We start from the raw sequence: 22,839 nt of genomic DNA on the forward strand, positions 1-22,839 counted from the left end.
TTCTGCTCCAGGTCTCAAACTATTTGTACCCATTTCCCAGCAGCCACCTGTGCAGGGCTCACAAAGATCGACAGGGACAGTATAAATATTAATGCTACCCATTTTACATTACTCCACACCTATGTTCCAGAACTAACAGAGGGTTCTGAAAAGACAGCGAGAGTGCAATGAAACCTGCAGCTTGTGAGACCCAGAACAGACCTAACCAATCACATACACCTGCACTGCGATGAGACAACTAAATTTACATAACACAAAAATACAGCTTCACTGGACACAGTGAGCCATAACTAAATCCCTATATACCTAAACCTAGCACCTATCTAGGAGGGTGCTACATGTAAAATATCTACTTAAACGTAAGAAAGTGACTAATTTCTGAGATTAATATGATCTCTTCTAGGCTCCAGAAATTGCTGTAGAAAAGAGGTCACTGTAAGATATATTTTCAGGTTGGACATATTTAATGACTTTATTTACTAGTGAAAAGAAACACCACATCAGTGCTTAAGGATGTGGGAAAGGATCTGGAAGACGAGAAGGCTTGCTAACTAGTCAAATCTGTACAGTTCCCAGAATCCCATCTCAGCAATGCAGCCCTTTTCAGATTGGGGAAATTGATAATACTAAGCAAAAAAACAACAAGGATGCACCAGCCTAGTGCATTATCATAAGCACTATTTATTAATAAACGTGTATAAAAAATACTCACAAAAGCTGTAAGAACAGAAGCATGTTGTAAATCCTATGACGGAGTCTCTTGGGCCTCCAGGACCTGGTTAACCTGTATGGAAGACCTCAGAGCTGAGGAAGAGGGTGTATCTTTTGAAAATCATCAGAATTATTGGATTGTTTTATCATGCAGTGCTGAAAATCTCTCACATACTGGTTATCCAGGTCCTGGAGGCCCAAGAGACCCTGTCATAGGATTATTAAGTACTTGTGTACTTACAGCTTTTGTGAGTATTTTTATGTTTTGGGGGTTTTGTTTTTTTTTATAAATGGTGCTTGAGATTATGCACTAGGCTGGTGTGTACTTTTTGTTGTTTTTAATTTTTAAATAATTACTAGCCTTTGCCAAATGTGGTGACAGTCTCTTAAATAGTGAATATTCAGATTATTACAGATTCCCCTTGGAGGCTGGTTATCTTTAAAGACTACCCATGTTGCTCATATACTCCAAATAGGTGTTTTCAAGGACCGCTGCTGCAGAACTGATAGCTAGCATGTTTTTGGTTGTGTTGGGTACCCCTTTTCTCTTGTTTTTACATGAAATGTATTGGAGTGTTGCAATTTACTAACAAAAAACAACTATAGTTACAAATAGCAACCAACTAGATTTCACCATTCATTTCACTGAAGAATTCCACAGAGTGAAAATATACATATGAATCTTACATGGTCATATATATCATATTTCTTGAAGAAAAAACATGACTTGTCTTAGAATCTGATGAATATTTTTAGACATAAAGCTGCTATTGTGATCAACGCTTCAGCTTCACAAACGGACAAAATCAAAAGCACCAGTACCTGGGTTTAAATAGCTGAAAAAAGCCGGGTTTGTTTTGCTCTGCTTTAGTCTGGCGAGCAGAACCTCTGTGCACTTTGGGAAGGCCTTATCAGCCAGTCCAGTGCCATGGCTTCCATTTTTATCATTCACCTGCCTTTTCCTGGATTGCAACGCTTTTTATAGTAAACAAAGGCGTGTGTTTTGTTTTCATTTGAAAGTTCATTGCTATTTATCTGCCAAGGAAAACATTTCCACCCATTGTTATTAAGGCATTACAGCAACACAACATATTTTCCCTGCCACCAAGCTGAAATCTGTGCTGCAATTGTAAAAATAGGAATTGTGAGTTACACATGATTTGCCCATATATCTTTCAGCTGCAAACATTTGTGTTTGACACACAGATGTTTCCCTTCTAACCTTAAGCCAATGTGTAACTAATGTGTGACCTATCCAAGCTAAAGCCAAATGGCTCAGCAGCAACATAACAATTAGAACCTGATCCAAGTCAACAATCTATAAATTTAGCTAGTTATACATGATGGGTTATCTTTCTGTCATGTTAGTAACTGGGTTCAATCTTTTCACGTACAATAAAATTTTGTTAAAGGGAACCTGTTATGAGCAAAACGTGAAGGCTGCCATTGATGAGCTCTGCCTTAGAATATGCTAGTTGCCTGACAGTTATGCATGACCCTCTTGCTTTAATAATTTTGAGAAACTGACCTAAATAAATGATACAGATAAGGACCTCTATTCTATTATTTTCCTGATCTGCATACTTGTGCTGGGTTAGTGACTTTAAAAGTGTTGAATTCAACAGGCATCTCAGCCAAGTGTATAGTTTTTATCAGAATGTATTATTATTATTACTATTATACAAGATTTATATAGCACCAACAGTTTGCACAGTGCTTTACAGCATGAAAGTAGACAGTACAGTTACAATACAATTCAATACAGGAGGAATCAGAGGGCCCTGCTCATTAGAGCTTACAATCTAGGAATTAAGCCTGCATTGTCATCATCCATGTTACTCTCATTAAGAGTTTACATTAAATGATTTATTTATTTCAGGTACTTATATATAGCGCTATCCATTTACGCAGCACTTTACACATATATATATTGTACATTCACATCATTCCCTAACCCTCAAGGGGTGTATAATCTAAGGTCCCTAACTCACATTCATACATACACATACTAGGGCCAATTTAGACAGGAGCCAATTAACCCACCAGCATATCTTTGGAGGATAATGATCTTTTTTTTCTTGTCCTACTACACATAGCAAAAAGTAGGTGTATGATAATGACACATACAGTATGTATGTTGTAAGTCAGTCCAATATAACCCTACCACAAAAAAACACACATAGACCTTAATTGCACAAACACATGAAAAAATACAGTCAAACCATATAGTTATTATATTTGTTTACTGAATTGTTTTTTAATACAAGCATATATAGATTTGTTTTTTATTTAGATGTATCGTACAGTATGTGTCTCTGTACATGCTGAGGTTTAAATTACATTCTAAATACATTTAGTAAACTAGTGAAGATATTTTGTTATTGGCTTCTCACAGTATTGGCTATAAGCGACCATATAGCCATTACTTATGAACCACCTGGGTTCTGCGTTCCAGTGTGGCCAAGGTGCTATATGGATAAACTTTATATGTTCTCCTAGTAGGCTCCCGGTAGTTTTTATTTTTTTTTATCTTTTACTAAAAACTACCCCTGAGAGAGTTTATGTGACTACAGTAGAAACTTTAAGGCTGGGTTCACATGGTCACGCATGGAAGTGTGAATGGACCCATAAACTTTCCCTTTCACAGTAAACTGCATCATGGTAATATAAACCAGCCACATAGGAAAGGATGGGATTCCTATTTGTCCATTTTCATTCAAGACACTTTCTGCATTTTACTGTATGAAAATGCTTTACAAGTGACAGTAGGCACTTTAACATGCATTGTATGAATTGTGATAGGATCTAAACTGATATGATGTTGTTTGACAATATGACTGTGTGGAATACCCTTTGAACGAATCATTGGGAAGTTGATCCAACAAATTGCAAAGGTGTTGGGTAATCTCTGATGTTATCTGCTGAGTAAGCAAACATACGCAAACACTCCCTGCATTCCACTATATAGAGTTCATCTAATGGGTGCTATTCAACAAATATGCACAATGGACAAAAAAAGTCCACTATCCTCTGAGGTCCTTCAATTCAGTAGGTCAGGACTGTGGCAGAGTTCCACTGAGCTCTGTTGAAGCTATGAAGCTTGAGAAAGGGCAGGGATGTCTGAAACTGCTGTGATTTATTGATGCGTGAGAAATAAACTGAGGTCTTGTGTTTTATACACTGTATGTATGTTTATAGTGTGCGTGTGTGTATATGTGTGTGTGTGTGTGTGTGTGTGTGTGTATATATATATTATTCATTTTAATGCCATGCTATGTTTCAAATACCAGCGGGAACTGCATTATGTCGGTGTATAGTTGGATTAGTGTATATCCTTATGTCATTAGACTCTCCATCAGATAGCAGCAAAAGTCTCTAGAGAACATTATGAATCTGCTTGCTTTAATGCTTTTCATTGGAAATAGAGTGTATCTCTGTCAGTGGGAATAGCTCATCAAGACGGATGTGAGCGCGTGTGTATCCTGTGATGAGCTCCCAAGGGTCCTGTGGATGAGAGAGTCCATTGTCTGCTCTGGTCTATTAGGATATCCTATTTGTTGTTCAGGAATATTGGATCATGTCTGCGGCATTCTTATTTTTTCAGCTTGGGTTGTTGTCCAAGGCATTGCTAATGCATTCATAATTCCACACCTGCAGTATGACTTTTATTTACAGCATATCTATGGAAAAGGTTGACATAACTACAAGCACTGTGTTAAAGCAAAGGCGACTGGCTTCCTTATTTACATAGTAGATATAGTGAATATTTTTATACTCTAAAAGATATTTTGCCCAGGGTTAAACCAGATATTTTGATTCCAGTGAGTTCTGTGAACTAAACTATTGTTCTCTCTTGATAGGGTTTCTATTCACTGCAAGGCTCTTAAATCAATGCTTTCTCTTGTTAATTGTTAATATGAAGAGATCACCACAACAGTCAAAGTATAAGAATACTACTTTCATAATTAACTGTTGTTGATCACCCGTATTTTGCAAGATCTGGGGAAGACTGGATTGTAGAACCTGTACATTGTCCAATCAACAAAAAACAAAAGCTCTTGCTGAAAGCTTGACTGTTTATGGGATGCTAGATCTGTGGATTTGTTGGTCTATATGTAGAGGAAGATTAACTTTCATGCAAATGCTTACTTTTTTAACAGTTTTATCTTCTGAGCCAGATCTTCCAAAAGGATTTCAGTTCATAGTATCTTCAACAATTTTAGGTCTTTCAACAGTCAATATAGCATATAAAACTGTAATCCATTACCTTGATGACCATTTTACATGGCATACATGGATCTACAGATGACCTCTGTTCAAAAGAAAAATGAGTTTAATACTTTTTAATCATAATCTGAAAAGTCAGAAGGACTGAACGTTTTTTTTAAAATGATGCCTAATTACAGATATAGTCCCGGGGGTTTGAAGCCCATGAATGTCCTAACATATAAACAATAACACCTCTGTTAGTACTTTTACTTTTTCCTAATACCTATTGTCTAGTGTCTACAAATGACAGCAGCCATTCTCAACCAGGGTTCCCCCAGAAGACGATGGGGGTTCTTTAGGCTGTGGCTGATTGACTTCCTAGTTGATGCCATCTGCATAACTCTGGGTCCAACTCTGCTTGGCAGAGCCAGCGGCATGACGTCACTAATATTATTTTGCTGTCTATAAGATCCTTCTCACACAAGTGGTTTGATCAAGTCTGCCTGTCCAGTTTTCAGGCAGACCCAATCAGACCTTCCCTTGTCGTCTATGGAGCTGCAAGTGTAAATGGACTTGTCTGTTTACACCTGCCTACCTCCAATCCAATCCGGTAAAAAAAACAAACAAGAGGGAATCTGTCCCCCTCCATCTGGTTGAATTGGAGGACAGTCAGGTGTAGACAGACAGACAGCCAGTCTGTTACATTCTACTGCCCATAGAGCAGAGCGGGCTGTGGCCGTGTCTGCTGTACATTAGGATGGTATTCTGACCACCACTTTAAGGGGGAATTCTTCCCTTTCACCCCAATGAATTAGTTTAGCAGGGGTTACCTAAGATCTTTTAAAATTATTTTAAGTATTCCCATGGGGTAAAAAGGTTGAAAAAGTCTGTCTAGTGTCTTCTAATATGTTTGACCTTTTTAGGATTTATTCAAGTGTGCTATCCTTTACCACTGAGATAACATGTTGCTGAATGTTTTGTGTGTGTTATCTGTGATTTGATATCTTGTTATAACTGTTGTGCTGTTTATATTGTTTTGTAATCCTATTGAGGTGATGAGCAGATTGTTATGAAAGATCTGTTCTTGCTTTCTTCATCTTCTGAAGATAATCTCAATCGTGCAATGTCTCCACTCCATTTGTCCAAACCTCCTCTGCTGATAGATTACTAAGCAATAAATAGCACATTCTGGCACCAGCTTGAGTTGTAGCACTTGTGTATCTGCAAGCAATGATATGGTGGTGTGGAAGTAACAGATGTCTGGAGCACTTGGCAGAAGACCAGGTGAAGGTTATGAACCAGTGGGAACCAACACGTTTTTTATAGTTCTGTAATTAATATATAAATGATTGGCCTTTTGGACAGGTGGGTTAGCAGGAAGTATGCTCATTTATTTGTTAATCTTAAGGGGCTTTTACCAAATGTTTCATTCTGTGTGTGGTAATTCTCCTCTATTATGTAATGCTAAAGAATACTTCAGCTATATGGAAGGTTGAGTTATGAGGGTTGCAAGAGATTTCCTGTTATAGAGATAGTGTAGTATATGTGAACATAAATCCTGGTGTGTGTACCTAAAGGCATTCTGATAATATAATTTTTAACTGGGAAATTGATCTCGACTTTTGATGAACCTGTAGACTTTTTCCATCCATTATGTCACATTTCCCTATTTACTGTGCACTAGTTTTTTACTTTCTGGTGTCATATTGTGTTTTATCTTTTAAAGTACCTTGAAAATCTATTATAAAAATTAGGCTATAGTTATGTATCAAGAATCTAAACAATTAAAGCTTCACACGTGCCTTAAATAGTGACTCATGTATTTGACTGTATAATAAACAGATAGGCATGATTAGATAAAGTGATAGGGGTTTCTAATTGTACTAAGAAAGGCGTGGGCAGGAGTAATGTAAGTGAACAGGCTGTTCCTATGGCCTGGGGCTCTTGCACGTTACAACATGATACCAGTTCAGTTAATATGAAGTAAGCATGGGCACTTTGTCATGACCCTTCAGTATAATGTTTCAAACTCAAAAAATGTTATGTTCAGCTAATGCTTTAGTGTGGTTACTCTGAAGGTTGGTATCCATATTGATTGACATGTAAAGACATGCTATGTATGGATGTACACAGCTGGTGCTATTTATTTTTGTTTGATCATTTGAACATTTCATAACTTATACAGACTTATTTATTAAGCTATGTTAACTCACAGCAAACAGATTTGAGGCTGCCATAGTCAGGGGACCCCAACGCTCAAATCTGATTTCTAGGTGCTACAATTCCCCGTCACACAGTTTTATAAATAGTTTTACGAATATCTTGAATTTTTGCAAACTAGCAAGGTACATTGCTTTATATAAGCCCAAACCTAGACAATCAAAAATATTGTATAGATACAAAGGTGCTATATGTGAGTGAGCTATTACTAGACATCATAATTTTAAGCATGATTTGGAGGGGGGGGGATTAAAATGAATATTGCCATATGCTTTAATTACTAAAACTTGTGATGTAATGGCTCTTTTTTTCAAAAGCTCAGCAGAGCTCATCATGCTGACTCAATTGGGTGAATTTGCTAAAGGCAAATGAACTCTGCACTTTGCAAGTGCAATAGCACTCAGTTTTCTTAATAAATGTAAATGTGGCAAAACTTCACTTTGTAAAGAATACCCAATCGGGTCTAAGGGAAATTTAAGAAAAAACATTTTTGCATGCACAATTGGATGATGGAAACCAGCAGAACTTTACCAAATTTACTAAGCTCTGGGGAAAATGAGAGCAAGCGCACAGACGATTTGCCTTTTGTAAATCAACACCAAAATGTTCTGATGTAGCATCTACAGCTAGTATTAAAAAATTATCATGTCAGGAAAAAATATAGGTTCTGAATCAAAAATGCTTTATAATTTACAATGTAAGTGTTCAGACTTGACCAGTAAACTGCTAAGTGGCGTTATATTAACCACATTTTATAGTTGAGTGGTTCATAAAGAAAGTGACTTTTAGAGACTGATCCATATAACAGAATTTCATCTCCTCCTTATTTGTTTTGGTTTTGAATCATAGTAGTAAATAATTGGTGTTAAACATGTCATGGATAAGTAACCAGGTGCTGTGTGCTAATCAATCGGAAATGAGCATATAATTGTGTAAGAAGGACCATGTCAGCTATGGTATGTCACATGCTGCTACATATGGGAGGCTGCAGGTTTCTCAATGAAATTGTTGTATGGAGGCTCCAGATGTACAGGCTGTAGTCAGCTGGCTATAGTGTAATTATTTGTTTGTTGACAGGTTCCCAAGAGTCGGACAGCTCACAGTCTGCCAAGAAAGACATGCTGGCTGCACTGAAATCCAGGCAGGAAGCTCTGGAGGAGACACTACGCCAGCGGCTGGAGGAGCTGAAGAAACTTTGTCTACGCGAAGCGGTAAAGATAGGACTTTTTCTTCCGGATTTCTGTGCTGTAGACAGAGCATGAATGTGAATATATCAGGCTGTTGGGCATAAAGTAATATGTGTAATAAAATGTACTTTAAATATTAATCACACACCAGACTCATGGCCTTGTCCTACATTTTCAGCATGATGCTCTTGAATCCATGTATTTACAGTATAAAACTGCCCATGGATAAAGTTTTTTGATTGGTAAGAATATCTTACACCTAGCATTTACCAGTAGATACTCAACACCCCATTTTGCAGTATACCTTCCTGGTGCACACTTCAAGGCAGTAACATCTACCATACTCAAGAAAAGAAAATCATGCCATATGAATAATGGTAGAGACAGATTGGGCAAACATAGCAATCTGATAGCTTGTCATTTTGTCATGTGAAAACTCTCACTATATTTTCTATAGAAATCTATTCCAGAGCATAGGTGTGACGAATCCTCAGTAGGATTGAGAGTACCCAATTACTCGGGGTTTGCAAAACTGTGAAAATCTTTTGCAATCACATTTCTCCCTGCTAGGAATCTTAGGAATCACAATCATTTCCTGTAAGGAGCACTTTGGAAGCAAGGATTAAGGTGTGGGAGGAAAGCTGAACACAAGCAGTCAATGAAGAGTGACAAAACCATGACGAAAAGAAGAATTTTGCTTACTAAGTAGAACTGCTATGGCAAATATGCTCTCATGTCACTAATAATTTTTGAATGTATACAGATTTTACCAGTGGTGGAGAGCTGCCAGTCTCCTATGCTACTAAAACCATGCATTGTACCTGTGAAAAAAACAGGTACTAACCTTGCCAAGTTAAATATTTTAATCAGGAAGATATTAAAAAAAAAAAAAGAAAAAAGAAGAAGAGGACTTTCCCTAGGGATTTATTATGGTATAAAAATATTTATACAGAGAAAATATTGACATCAGTGTATTAATATCCAGCAAACCTATTATTTGGTTACCTGAGATAAAAATAAATATGTTACCACAACATTTCATATTCCTGATGTGCCTGTTGTACTATGTACTTGTGTTAAAAAGTATCCTGTTCTCTCTGTATTGCTGCCTTTTGAGCACATTGATCCTGCCAGTCTCTCTGCTTTCCTATTAAAAACTGACCACATTAAGCATGAGAGCACATTCATCTTAGCATCGTCAGTTTTCTGGCTGTTCTGGGAGTGCAGACTGCCTGTCCTCCAGTGATAAGACTTGTGCTGACTTTTTTATATTGATACATGAACCTTTTGCCTTTCATATTGACATATAGAGACATGCTACCTTGTAAAACAATCCATTAAAATAAATTCACATATACTTTAAAACGGACCTCCAGTCTTCTGTGAAAAAAATTAGTCAGCAGCTACAAAAACTGTAGCGAAACAGCCACTCACCTGTCCCATGATCCAGCAGTGTGCTCACTGCAGCCAGGTTCACCGGCTGTCCTCTGTCCACGGTGCTGGCATTTTAATCCAGTTAGGTAATCATTAAAGATACTATACTTAAAAATGCAGTGAATCTCTAAAGTGTTACTAAACCTACAATAGTAAAATCAGTCTGTATATGCAGTAAAGCATTCTTGATATATTTACTGTGGAGCCTAAGGGGTTAATCCTCTGCATTCTGTAAAAAGGCCATTTGATCCTGACTTCTCTGGTCCTCTCCTTCTTCCAGTGTCCCCCTCTTATCTCTTGATAAGACATATCATGTGGAGACACTCTGCACATGCTCAGTTTGGTGTGTATTGGTAGAGAGGTTTTTTTTTCTTGGGAGGGTGCATGTGATCAGCACAGGGCCAATCAGCACTGTCCAGACAAAGGGTCAGGGGTCCTGCATCCTCCTAGAGCAGAAAGAAAACTCCAAGCTTTAACCAGTGCTCTGCTACACACTGATAAAAGTCACAAGACTGCTCTAACTGCTGATGAGAAAAGGTATTGTCATTTTTATTTACTAAAATAATTGCATTTCCATGTTGTGTGTGTACTGTGGGAACCATATAGAGTAAATGCAGGGTCCTGGGTTTAGTAGCACTTTAAACTGCACTTCAATCAGTCTTTATACTAGCATATCAGAACTTGAACTAAGAGATGAAAATTGTTACATAGTTAGTCTGGCTGAAAAAAGACAAAAGTCCATCCAGTTCGACCATTAAAAAGTTGTAATCCTATACCCACAGTTGATCCACAGGAAGGCAAAAAAACCCAGCAAAACATGAGCCAATTTGCTCCTGCTGGGAAAAAAAATGAAGGGGCAGCATAGTGATACAACCAGGCTTTACTTGTATTGCACAGTTCCATGCATTTACTAAATACAGCTTGATTGGATCAGAAATGAACAAGAAGACTTCATCTATAAGCTACCATTCCTCACTGTCCTATCACAGTCTTCATCGGACTGTACCGCTTCAATAGCAGACATGAAAAGTAAACGATGAAGGCCTTGTACATTGTCTGGCAGGAGCATCTGGATTAGAAAACTATAGGAGATTTAGTTTTTTTGGCAGGTAACACAGTTCACATATGTATTCCACCTGTGTATTTAGCAGTCTTCCTTCTTTTACACTTTAAAATGGTTCTAGATCTCCTGCATTTAGAACTCCAAACATTCTCCATGTCATGGCTTGGATAAACACATGCTGAACCATACTGAATTTACATAAAGTACAGCATTCAAAGGGAACAAATGGAGGCCGCCATTTATTGCCTCTTTCTGAAATTGCCAGAAGCTTAGCTGTGTTTCTACTTGTTACAGGTCATTGACTCAAGCCAACACATCAGTATGACACCCATGCAGTTAGCATTACAGAAGCAAATCTCAGAAATGGCACACTATGTGTTTTTTTTATAATAGGTTTCCTTTAATTGCCTTTTAAAATGATCAGACATGGCAAAAGAAATCTCCTTTCTGATACCATCCTTATGTAAACACACATTTTAGCTCCAATTTAGGTAGAGGTCAATTATGTTTTCTGGGAATTGTGGGAGGATAGCAGGACATCTGGTGAAATGACACAAACTCAGTACAATTAGATTCCCCTATAAGCACTTGCACTTTGTTCATATGGTAAATTTAAACTATGTAAAACATTTGCTAAGTAAGCTTAACTAGGGCAGCCATCATTATATATTACTTTAAAGAATCGCGCGGTAGCAAAACAAATAGCTTACGAAGCAAAATGCTTGTTATTGTGTTTTGCAGGAACTTACAGGCAAACTGCCAAGAGAATATCCATTAGATCCAGGAGAAGAGCCGCCTACTGTTCGAAGGCGGATCGGAACATCATTTAAATTGGATGAAGACAAACTTCTAGGAAAAGGAGAGGTGAGCAATCTCCATGACGCCTGTGTAGCTACCGGAGATAGCGGAACTTTTTGGTTTAATTGTTTTACTTGCACAGTACTGAAATCTTGCATGTAACGTATGCTACAAAAATTATATTTATTGTAATTTATAATTAAATTCTAAATGGTGCTCAAGGCAAGGTTGACACATGCACAATAGCTCATTTAGTAAGAGAATTAAAAACAATTTTTTGGATGTTTATTTGAGGTTAAATATAAAGGGGTCTATTTAACAAGCACAATTTATTTAAAGAATGTAGAACATGTAAGAACTAAAGGATGAGACTTTCTGCAGCTTGAGAATCTCTCACACAATGTATATTTATCCATGTCCCGGGTGTGCTTTACATTAAATCTGTGACACCCAGTGCCCGGCCATGGTATGCAATACCACAGCTGTGAGGGTCTCGTATTACCAGATACGGCGACACAGTGTTATCTTAACCAGAAATATGTCTTGTAAACACCATCTTCTAGGTCAAATTTTCTCCTCCATGTTCTGAGAGATGAGTCAGTGAGAAGCAATGCTGGATCAATAACTGCCTCTGATTCAGAACAGGAGCTCTAGACTTTGCTTTTGTTTTGCAGAATCAAAGCTGAATAAACATGAAAGGGATGTCTGATTAAGAACATACTAATGCTATGGTTTGGAGTTGTGCTTGTATGTCCTATTAAGTAAGCACTGCTCTCTCATTCTTCCACCCATCTCTTGGTCAGAGCACTGAACCATGGCTGTAAAAACAGCTTAAGCAGCTCTTAGGACAGGAATATGCCAAAAGTCCATTGTCTAGGTGACTTATGAGCCTCCAGACATCTCTGCCATTGTTTGGTTTCCTGTGTCTCCTACCAGTTAATCAGGTTTAGTCATGTCATATGGGCAAGAGATGTGCTGACACAGCCAGGTTTTACCAACATTCTCACACACTTTTGTTGATTATAAGAGCAATTAAAATGTTAAACATCTAAAAGTGTGGTGCTTAATTCCTAAAGCCAGTAAAAATGCACTTAAATTTCAACAAATTCTACATAAGTAATCTTCACTAGTTTTAATTAGTTAAATTGAATGAGCTAATTATCTTTTTTTAAGTGTAATGTATAATTAAAACTAAATACAATGATATTTAGAAGAAAGATTGTGGCTCTGTGCAGATGACCTGCATATAATTTGTCAGTGAAAGCATAACGTGTTGTCAAATTCTTCAATACTCCTTTGAATTTGCCAAAAGAAAGCTGTGATCCCTCCATGCACACGTAGATGTCGTCCGTTGAGGAGTAAAGCCGGCAATAGACTATGCAATTTTCTTTCCTGCAACCTGTCACTGGTGCAGTGATTATTAACACAGTGATTATTGCCAGCAGCTATAGCTGGCAATAATCACGTGCAAAATCTGACAGGCGGGTTGTACCCAAGTTGTACAACAATTGAATTGGCTACAACCAGCCTGCCCATAGATGGTTCAAATCTTGGCTGGTGTCTGTTGAACTAGCCAAGATTTGAACCACTTATGGCCGGCTTTAGTTCACCTTTACCAAAAGAAAATGAAAAACAAACACCTATGCAGGTTACGGGTGTCTGTAAATACAAACAAACTGTGCAACTTTGATCAAAGTTGAATAATGCCCTTCCAATGGGTGTAAGCAATATAAACACAAATGGTGCTAATAATATAAACGTGCATATATGAAAAGTGATAACAGAAATAGCGTTTGTGACAATAAATATGAGCTACACCAAATATCTTCTTAACACATACACATAGATACCCATAGAACTGCACATAACCATGCTGAAATGAATAGTGCATACAAATACCAAATGAAATGTTCTAAATGGTGAACTGTCCCTTTAAATCTCAGATATCTTCACATATGCTTGTGCGTTATATTTCCTATATATCGTGATCCAAATACACCGGCAACAAGTGTCTAATAAATAAATAAGATCTCAAATCAATGGTGAACCGTCCCTTTAAATCCGCTATACTCCAAGTGGATAAGTGTAATCACACTACTACATACATGTGTGTGGTGCTCCTGTGTCACCCCTTAGTACTCATCCACCTCCAACACACTATTGCGCTTACCTCCAGGTTTGACCCTTAATGTAACTCCTGAAGCCTTACTGAAAAACTCCCATCCATCTTCCCATCCTGCCTTGTTTGCTAGGATGCCTCTAGGAAACTCCCAATCGATACAAACCTCTTTGCATGTGATTTCTGTCCCCTGATGCAGCGCTCACGCCTGCGATGGTGGGTGGGAATAGTAAGTGCTAGTAGTCTCTTTGCAACAATGCAGAATGGGATGATGCCATCTCTGGAAGCTTTTTCAGTAGGGCTTTTGGAGGTATGTAAATGGCCTACACCTATAGCAAGGGCATTATTCAACTTTGGTCAAAGCTGCACAGTTTGTTTTTATCTACAGACACATAGGCAGTTTTTTATGTAAAGGTGAATAATACCTTTTAATGAAAAGCTTTCATACTCAAAAAATTCCTACTTCAAATCCTATTATTTATTAAGAAGAAATTAGACTTACTGAAGAGGTGTACAGCTGTCTTGTCTATATGCTAAAACATACTCAAGGCAAAGGACCTAAAAGGACGTTGTTCCTTCTCCATTTATATTATGAGTAATGTAAAATAAGTGGCAATATCAAAATCCAGCTGGTGGGATTCAAGTCTTTCATAATGGCCATAGTGTGCAATGTTAGGTTCAAAGATCTCTCCGTGGGTGTCTGAGAAGCTAATGCTGGCTATACGCTAGTCAAATTTCTTTTGAAAATTTTCATTTTCAGAACATTTGTATAATTTTCTAATTGTTAATGGGGTCATATCGATGTTTGTTTTTGACCATAGTTATAAGAAAATTTGAAAGCGTGAGATTGATGTTTTTCTCAAACTGTGGTTTTTGTTTGGGAAATTGGAATGTTAAAAACATTTGTGAGTACTTTCCAACAAGTTCATCATCTTTGTTTCTGTAGGCCTTATTGAATGTGCTGGCGAGCTGTCCAAATGTTTCTATAAAAATCAACCAGTTTATGGCCAGCTTAAGAATCAACTAGGTGATTCAAACCGCCAATGTTCAATATAAGTTTTAGTAGACTTTACCTATTAGCTGCATGGTAATTCATATTTATGTATAATTAAACAGCTTGTTGTTAACCTAGCACATTATTAGTGTGTTCATAAACGGTTTAAGGAGTAAAAAAGCAGCTTAAGTTATTGAAGATCTGTCTGTTCAGCACTTTGAACATAACCTGAAATTAAAAGAGCTTTTAGCCCTATTTCAGAAAGGAGATGAAGGAAACCATTAGTAAGTCATGACAGAGTTGTGGTTAAACAAAACTTGGAGGGATGCAGCATCATCATCATCCTAGCAGTCCAAGAATACTTTAAAGTTCTACTTCTGGGTGGTACTCTCACTAAGTAAAATACCAAGACACGGAGATTTTACAAATCACGCATTTATAAAGTGGCACGGCATTTGCTTCCTTTACATTGTAAGTTAACTGAAGTTGTTCAGTGTCATGGCCTTGGTTCAGTTGTCAATGCTCTGTATGTGGGCTGAGCAGTTAGTAAAATCTGGAATCTTTACAGGAAGAGGAGCTGGAACGCCTCGAGAGAGAGTTTGCCATTCAGTCACAGATTACAGAGGCAGCTCGGCGCTTAGCCAGTGACCCTCATGTAAGCAAAAAGCTGAAGAAGCAGAGAAAAACCTCATACCTCAATGCTCTGAAGAAACTACAGGAAATAGAGAACTCCATTAATGAGTACCGCATCAAGTCTGGCAAAAAGCCTACACAGAGAGCATCTTTAATCATAGATGGTGAGTGCTCAGAAATATATACTGTTTTTTCTTCTATTTCTAGTGTGCCATGATAAAATGAGTTACGTTTTGCCTTTTATACATATCCAGAAATAAAAAAAATGTTTGGTGTGTTGCTTTGGTTACAGAACACGTAATAAATGCTTGGCACGAGGTTTTTGGGCATGTGTGGACAGTAAAAATATGCAGACTTTTTCAAACTACTTTTATGTATGCAGCAGGTATAAAGCGGAAAAAATGTACATGTCCTTAAACTATGCACTTCTTTATTCACAGAAGCAAACCTGGGCAGTGAAGACAGCTCACTTTCCGATGCACTGGTACTAGAAGATGGTAAGCATTAATGACATTTTGATTCAACATCTGCTTTTCGGTCACATTCATACAAAGTTCACTGTGTATACTGCACATCTTAAAAGTTAGGCTTTATATGCTATAAACGTTTTTGACTAGTTAATCCAATTTTGGTTTACTGTTCCTTTCCATACATAGTTTCATTTCACTTTATGCACCTAAAAACTGATCACATTCAACTAGGCATATGACTTAATGGTATGTACGGTGCAGTTGCACCATGGTCATATTCACCATGGTCATATTCACAGTAACACCCCATCATTACCATCATTAACCCATAGACACAGATCTATTTAAAGAATAAAATGAGATCACACACTTTTTTTTAGGACTTTTTTATATTTTAGGTTTGAATAATATTTGAACTTTTTTTTCATATTATATGCATTTTTAGCCTTTGGATTTTCTGTTCCTGATAACATTTGATACTATTATTTTCATAGTTTAGGGTAATATGAAATGTTTTCAATTATTCAATTTTTTTTTTTTTTATTAATTAGATGATTCCCAGGCACCTAGCATTCTGTCACCTATGCAGTCTCCTCATAAAGGCCTGCCACCAAGACCTCCCTCCCATGCCAGACCCCACCCTCCTCAATCATTGGATGGACTAAGGCAGTTGCACTACCAGCGAAATGACTATGACAAGTCACCAATAAAACCCAAAATGTGGAGTGAATCTTCTTTAGATGAACCTTATGAAAAAGTGAAGAAACGGTCATCACACAGTCATTCCAGGTATCCACTAGTCTATTAACATACTACTACATTTGTGTACTACTACATTGCTGTAGACTGCAAGAGTACCAGATGCTTTACTCAGACTTTGGTGTTAACATTATACAGGCTGTACACTTTGCAGGGGACTTTTCCTTTAGCTTCATGAATGTGGTGAAAATTCTCTTTGGAAGCAAATATTCAACCAGGTGCAAGGAAAATTATATTAAAAAAAAACCCACAGTATTTTGTGTGTACATAATTGGATGATGGAAATCAGCAGAGCTTCAGCTTGTTTACTAAGCTAAAGGCAAATTCTCTTGCGAGGGAATTTTGGCTTTAGTAAATTAACCCCTTGGTGCCTAGCTTTTAGATGGCAATACTCTTGTGATTATCGCCATTGTTAAACCCTTTATTACTGACTAACACATATACAGTACATATGTGAGGCGACAAAGGAGTGGACTTTTGATGCCCACACAATGCACATATGTGTCTCTGGGTAGCTGATGTCTCCGTGCTGAGAGTGTGCTCACTGTGTGCTCCCAACACAGAGACTGAGCTGTAAAAGACAGCTCTTGATCCTTGCTAATGACCAATGTCCGATCATGTGAGCATTGTGACAGCCAATAACAGTGATCATGTGATCGGACAATCTTTCCCTACCCCCCACGTTGTTCAGAACTTTTTAAAGGGACACCGGGGCAGGCAGGAAAGGATTAAAGAGCTGTTTATTATTTATAGCATATATGATTTTGTGCCCTAATGTCCACTAGGCTGTTTTATTTGCACAATTTCATACTAAATATACTAAATATGCTCCCTTTTATTGTTTAAATTGATTTATTCCTATTTTTAATTTCAGTAACCACAAACGGTTCCCCAGTACAAGCAGCTGCTCAGAAGCTGTTGGGAGTAACTCTCTACAGAACAGTCCCATTCGGAACCTTCCTCACTGGAACTCCCAGTCCAGCATGCCATCTACACCAGATCTGCGAATACGAAGTCCTCATTATGTCCATTCAACCAGGTAAAATATATTTTTCAAATATTTAATCTCTTTCACACTTTATTGTGGTAATAATAGTCCTATTGTTATTTGTTAAGTGTTCCATTATATTTCCAAAAAAAATTTAGTTGATCAAACATATCGACACCTGTATGTTAAAATTTATAGTGCATTAGTTTTTTTATAATGACAATGAAATAATCTTTATTTACTGTATAGATCAAATACATACTGCATATACTATGTTTTCTTCCATGTCAAGAGAAAGCTGCTCTGGAATATATTTCCAGTACAGTGAAGCAAAAAATGCAAAGGTTACACCATTAATTTTGTATCAAATTAAGTTGCCAGCATATATGGCCATGCTGATGTCAGTAGACCATTTTTAATTAAAATATAAAGTTTAATATTTGGGATTTACTTCTGAATTTGTTTTGTTAAAAGATGTTATTTTTTCTATCAGTTAATTATGTTTGCTAAATTTACAGATCGGTGGATATCAGTCCTACTAGACTTCACAGCTTAGCACAGCACTTTAGGCACCGCAGTTCCAGTTTGGAGTCGCAAGGAAAACTGTTGGGCTCTGAAAATGACACTGGAAGTCCTGACTTCTACACTCCAAGGACTCGTAGCAGTAATGGCTCTGACCCTATGGATGATTGTTCCTCTTGTACTAGCCATTCCAGTTCTGAACACTATTACCCAGCCCAGATTAATCCTAATTATTCAACATTGGCTGAGGACTCTCCTTCCAAAGCCAGGGAACGTCAGAGACACAGACACAAGTCTAATGGGAACCTTGTATCCTCCAATTCAGGGAGCATGCCCAACCTGGCTGCCAGGAATGGAACTGGACACCATGGTGTATATTTGCATAGCCAGAGCCAACCTTCATCACAATACAGGATCAAAGAGTATCCTTTATACATTGAAGGAAGTTCCTCCCCTGTTGTTGTACGGAGTTTAGAAAATGATCAAGAGGGACATTACAGCGTCAAAGCACAATTCAAAACATCAAACTCTTACACTGCAGGAGGCATGTATAAGGAGAACTGGCATGGGGATGACAATGCAGACTCTGTTAGGCTTACACCCTCTCGTTCTCAGATTGTAAGGACTCCATCACTTGGGAGAGAAGGCCATGAGAAGGGTTCAGGCAGAACTGTGGTGTCTGATGAGTTGCGGCAGTGGTTCCACAGGTCCTCCTCATCTCATAAGGAGCACAACAGACTTTCACATACTAGTTCCAACTCTTCAGACAGTGGCTCTCAATATAGCACATCTCAAAGCACCTACGTGGCACATAGCAGGGTAACAAGGATGCCTCCAATGTGTAAAGCAACAACAGGTAAGACAATTTTACAAATCTTTAGATTTTTTTGTATTGCTGAACTGCATTTTCATGGCAATGTCCATTATGTATGAAATGCAGGTCAGTTTTACAGCTGACCTGTGTAGTATTTACATTAAATGATGTGTCATCTGCAAATCAAGATCATCTGAAATCTACTGACATAGTTAATTTCTTTGGTAATGGTTATAGAAGTAGCAGCACCACCAGATATTATTTATCTAGTGTCTTTTATTTCATAAGGTATAAGAAGTATGTTTTGCTCAGACTTTGGTTGTTTTAGTTTGAGGGAAAGTCTGAAAAAGCTTTGCTGATGGCTAAGGAACCAGATAGTTTCTATCTGCAGTAAATTCTGTTTACTGTTTTTAGTTACATAATGGTTAATTTTCAGTGGTGTTTAAAAAATGCTAGTCAAATGTCATAGTTTAAGATGTGTATATAAACTCCAGCAATGAACTCAGATTTGCACCCTTTTGGTTAAATATACCATTTAGTCAACTGTTGGGCAATTACAAGAAGATAACTTGATCTGCCAGAAATCCAGTGTTGTCCTGTGTACTCTGCAGTGATATCTGTAAACTACAGAACATGTCACCCTATGATATGGGGAAATAATGCATTTGAGGTGTTTGTAGTCCTTACACACTTCCTATCTTAGAGTGGTAACCCTGTACATAGATACAGTACAGTGACTGCTGTCACCCTAAAGACTCCTTCACATGGGTGTACTACAGTGTACTCCCATGTGAGACCCATGTTTACCCGCATAGGGATGCACAAGTGTTCCTTGCATCCCCATTCATGTCATTTGGAACACAGCATCTGCTCAGACACAGCCACTGCTCCCAATTTGACATTGGTGCAGGTGCATGGTACCGAACACACACTATCTGCATTTGGGGCCATGCACCCACACAGATGTCAAATTGGTCCTTGCAGCCACTATATCCCAAATGACATGGATGGGACTGCCTGCATGGGGATGCACGAACCACCTGTGCACTGCTCTGTGGATAAACATGGCATTCGCATGGGTATACGCTGTAGTACACTCGTGTGAATGAGGCCTAAGACAGGAAATGTCACTGGCAGGATCACCAGGTGAAAGTAATCAAAAAAATTAATTTGGAAACTATTCTGCGCCACCACACATAAGGACTGGAACTCTGCAATTTATTGCAGTTTTGGTTTTAATTTACTTTAACATTTTGGTGAAATCTTGTTCTTGATAAAATTTTATACAAAAGGAAAATTTATTATAAGAACTTTCATACTGAGTCATTCCCTGCCATGCTTTGTTCAAAGATGTCACTAATATGTAATTGAAACCACAATTCCAAAACCTTATTATTATTACTATTATTATTATAATACAGGGTTTAATGTACTGACAGTTTGTTCAGCGCTTTACAATATAAAGGGAGGCAGTAAAATGGTGTAAATCTTACATCCACGTACTATAGTTTTGCCATGTCAATAGGCAGTGCTCTGGTATGCACCAATATTTATTTATCAGTCATATATATATACAATCTTGTTTTATTGGCATGTTTTCTTGTTAGTACAGCCAAGTATTGTGAGAAACCCCAAAAGGTTTTCCCTCCCTGGGTCTGCCTCTTATTTTCACCAGCTTTCCTAAGTGGGTGGTCTATTTCTTGCAGGGTGGTGAACAGGAGGTTGTTCTAGTGAGACAAATCTCATTGCACTCTATACAATGTATAACGGGTAGACAGGATGTTCTCATCCTGCTGGCTCATAATCATACAGATGTTCATGTAATCTTTGTACTTTGTATAAAATATTGCTCCTTAGATTCGTTATTTTGATCGCTAAGGCCTCATTTTGTGAAGATATGGCTTATGTAATAGTTTATTCCAGATCTATTATCTTATAACATATTTTTGGTTGCTTATTAATGAAATAAAATGTTGATCCAATGAAATTGTGATTAATACAAATAATCTGATCTCAGAAGATGCATGGCCATTGCAAGCCATAATATTTGCCAAAACATCTTTGCTTGCCTTCTGTGTATAGACTGCATACAGCCTTGCAACGTCTATAGCCAGCATCCATATCTTGTGTATTTGGAGATCAGAATATTAGACCCTGGCAGATTGTCCAGTCGAGCTGGTGGCCACCTGCCACACTTGGCTGATCTAACATAATTACAGGCTTGGATGGATAATTACTGCCATTTTATAATGGATTATACATAAAGAGAAGTCGGGGCCAGAGATGTGTGTCACACCCATCTCTCCCACTTTAGAGGTGTCAGCAAGCACTTGGGCAATTTGTGCATGTTTATGTATATACTTGGAAAAAGAAAATGCCATGGAAAAAGAAAATTGCCATGTAGAGCAATGCCAACATGTCCATTTAGCATTTACTGTAGCTATCGTGTGTGAATCAAGGTGTACATTATTTCGGAGCAATGCAAATCAGCTATCAGACGCTCTTGGTTTGCTCTGGAAGACAAGCATCTAAATTAACCGGCCACCTACTGCAAAGAAGTGAAACAAATGAAAATGATAAATAATTCATTTTGCTTAGAGGATCTTCACCCTGTAAACAAAAATGTAAAAGTCAGCAGCTACACATAATGTAGCTGCTGACTTTTGAGAAACACACACTTACCTGTCTCAAGATCCAGCGATGTCCTCACCTGACTCTTTGTCCTGTCTTCGGGTCCAGGTGGTGGCATCTCAACTGTGGGCAGCCCACTTCATTTGCCTGGGCAGCCAGAGCAGAAATGGGAGAGGGTACCTGTTAAAATCAAATACCCACTCTCCCCCCTTCCCCCACCCCTACAAAAAACATTCCAGACATGGGAGAGAAGGGTGGGAAGAGGAGGAAAAGCAGAATTTCCTCTTTTGGGTGACGTTTTGCTTTACCCTTATTATTATTATTATACAGGATTTATATAGCGCCAACAGTTTGCTCAGCCTTTACAATATAACGGGAGACAATACAGCAACAATACAGTTCAATACAAGAGGGTTAGGAGGGCCCTGCTCCTTGGAGCTTACAATCTAAGACCTTATGGGTTTTTGTCTTCATTTTCAGCATAACATCAGCAGAAATGTTTTGTTTTTTTTGGTATAGTATGATGATATTTGTATTGCTGTTGATGCTGTCTATGGCCCCTTTGAGGAAATATCTATCCATCTCCTGTACTGGTGGCACACCTAGGGCAGGAAGCAAGGGAAATCTAAAACAGCAATTCAGATAGCAATAAAAGATGGGGGTGGGGGATCAAGTCAGCATTACAACACATGATAAAAGACTGTTATTGCTCTTATAACTCTTCTAGAGAGATTTCCCCTTATTTGCTGCATCAGTGAAAATGTTGTCACTTGGACAGAAAGTATAATGAAATCTTCCCAACAGTAAAGACCCTTTCCTTACCCAATCCAAGACTAAACATTTTTGCTGGGATTCTACTTAGGTAGTATTATTATTATTATACAGGATTTATATAGTTTGCACAACACTTTACAATATAAAGGGAGACAGTACAGTTACAATACAGTAAAATAAAAGAGAGTTAAGAGGGCCCTGCTCATAAGAGCTTACAATCTAATACAGTGGGGCAACTGGTAATAAAAGGAAATAACTGCAGTAGCAATGTGTAGTGTGCAAGTAAATAAAATATATTTTTCTGCCTAAACTTGCTACTGTTAGGACATTTAAAATTCCCACCATAATATACATTTACAAGCCAGTGAAGTGCAAATTGTCTGGCAGTCCGATTGTTCTGTAGTAAACAGTCAGATTATGTCTAATGGTAATGTGAGGTTTAGGGGTGCTACAAAAATGATTAGTTTTTACTACAGTCGTTATATTATTAAAACAAAAATACAACTGAAACAC

The 22,839-nt window shown here is 37.8% G+C and overlaps 1 protein-coding gene across 6 annotated transcripts in view; it reads left to right on the top strand.

Annotated features, from left to right (window-relative positions):
* The window catches only part of FRMD4A (FERM domain containing 4A), a 558,898-nt gene that overhangs the window by 517,751 nt on the left and 18,308 nt on the right, over window positions 1-22,839 (top strand). For all 6 annotated transcript variants that reach the window (XM_089686117.1, XM_089686116.1, XM_089686118.1 and 3 more), the window contains exons 15-21: window positions 8,218-8,351; window positions 11,566-11,688; window positions 15,304-15,532; window positions 15,809-15,865; window positions 16,390-16,627; window positions 17,472-17,636; window positions 18,104-18,963. In XM_089686117.1, the coding sequence (XP_089542243.1) occupies window positions 8,218-8,351; window positions 11,566-11,688; window positions 15,304-15,532; window positions 15,809-15,865; window positions 16,390-16,627; window positions 17,472-17,636; window positions 18,104-18,963 (1,806 nt within the window). The remainder of the gene's footprint in view (window positions 1-8,217; window positions 8,352-11,565; window positions 11,689-15,303; window positions 15,533-15,808; window positions 15,866-16,389; window positions 16,628-17,471; window positions 17,637-18,103; window positions 18,964-22,839) is intronic.

This window comes from Staurois parvus, unplaced genomic scaffold (assembly GCF_062004578.1).
Source record: "Staurois parvus isolate SC_StPar_1 unplaced genomic scaffold, SC_StPar_1.0 ptg000019l, whole genome shotgun sequence".
Classification (NCBI taxonomy): Eukaryota; Metazoa; Chordata; class Amphibia; order Anura; family Ranidae; genus Staurois; species Staurois parvus.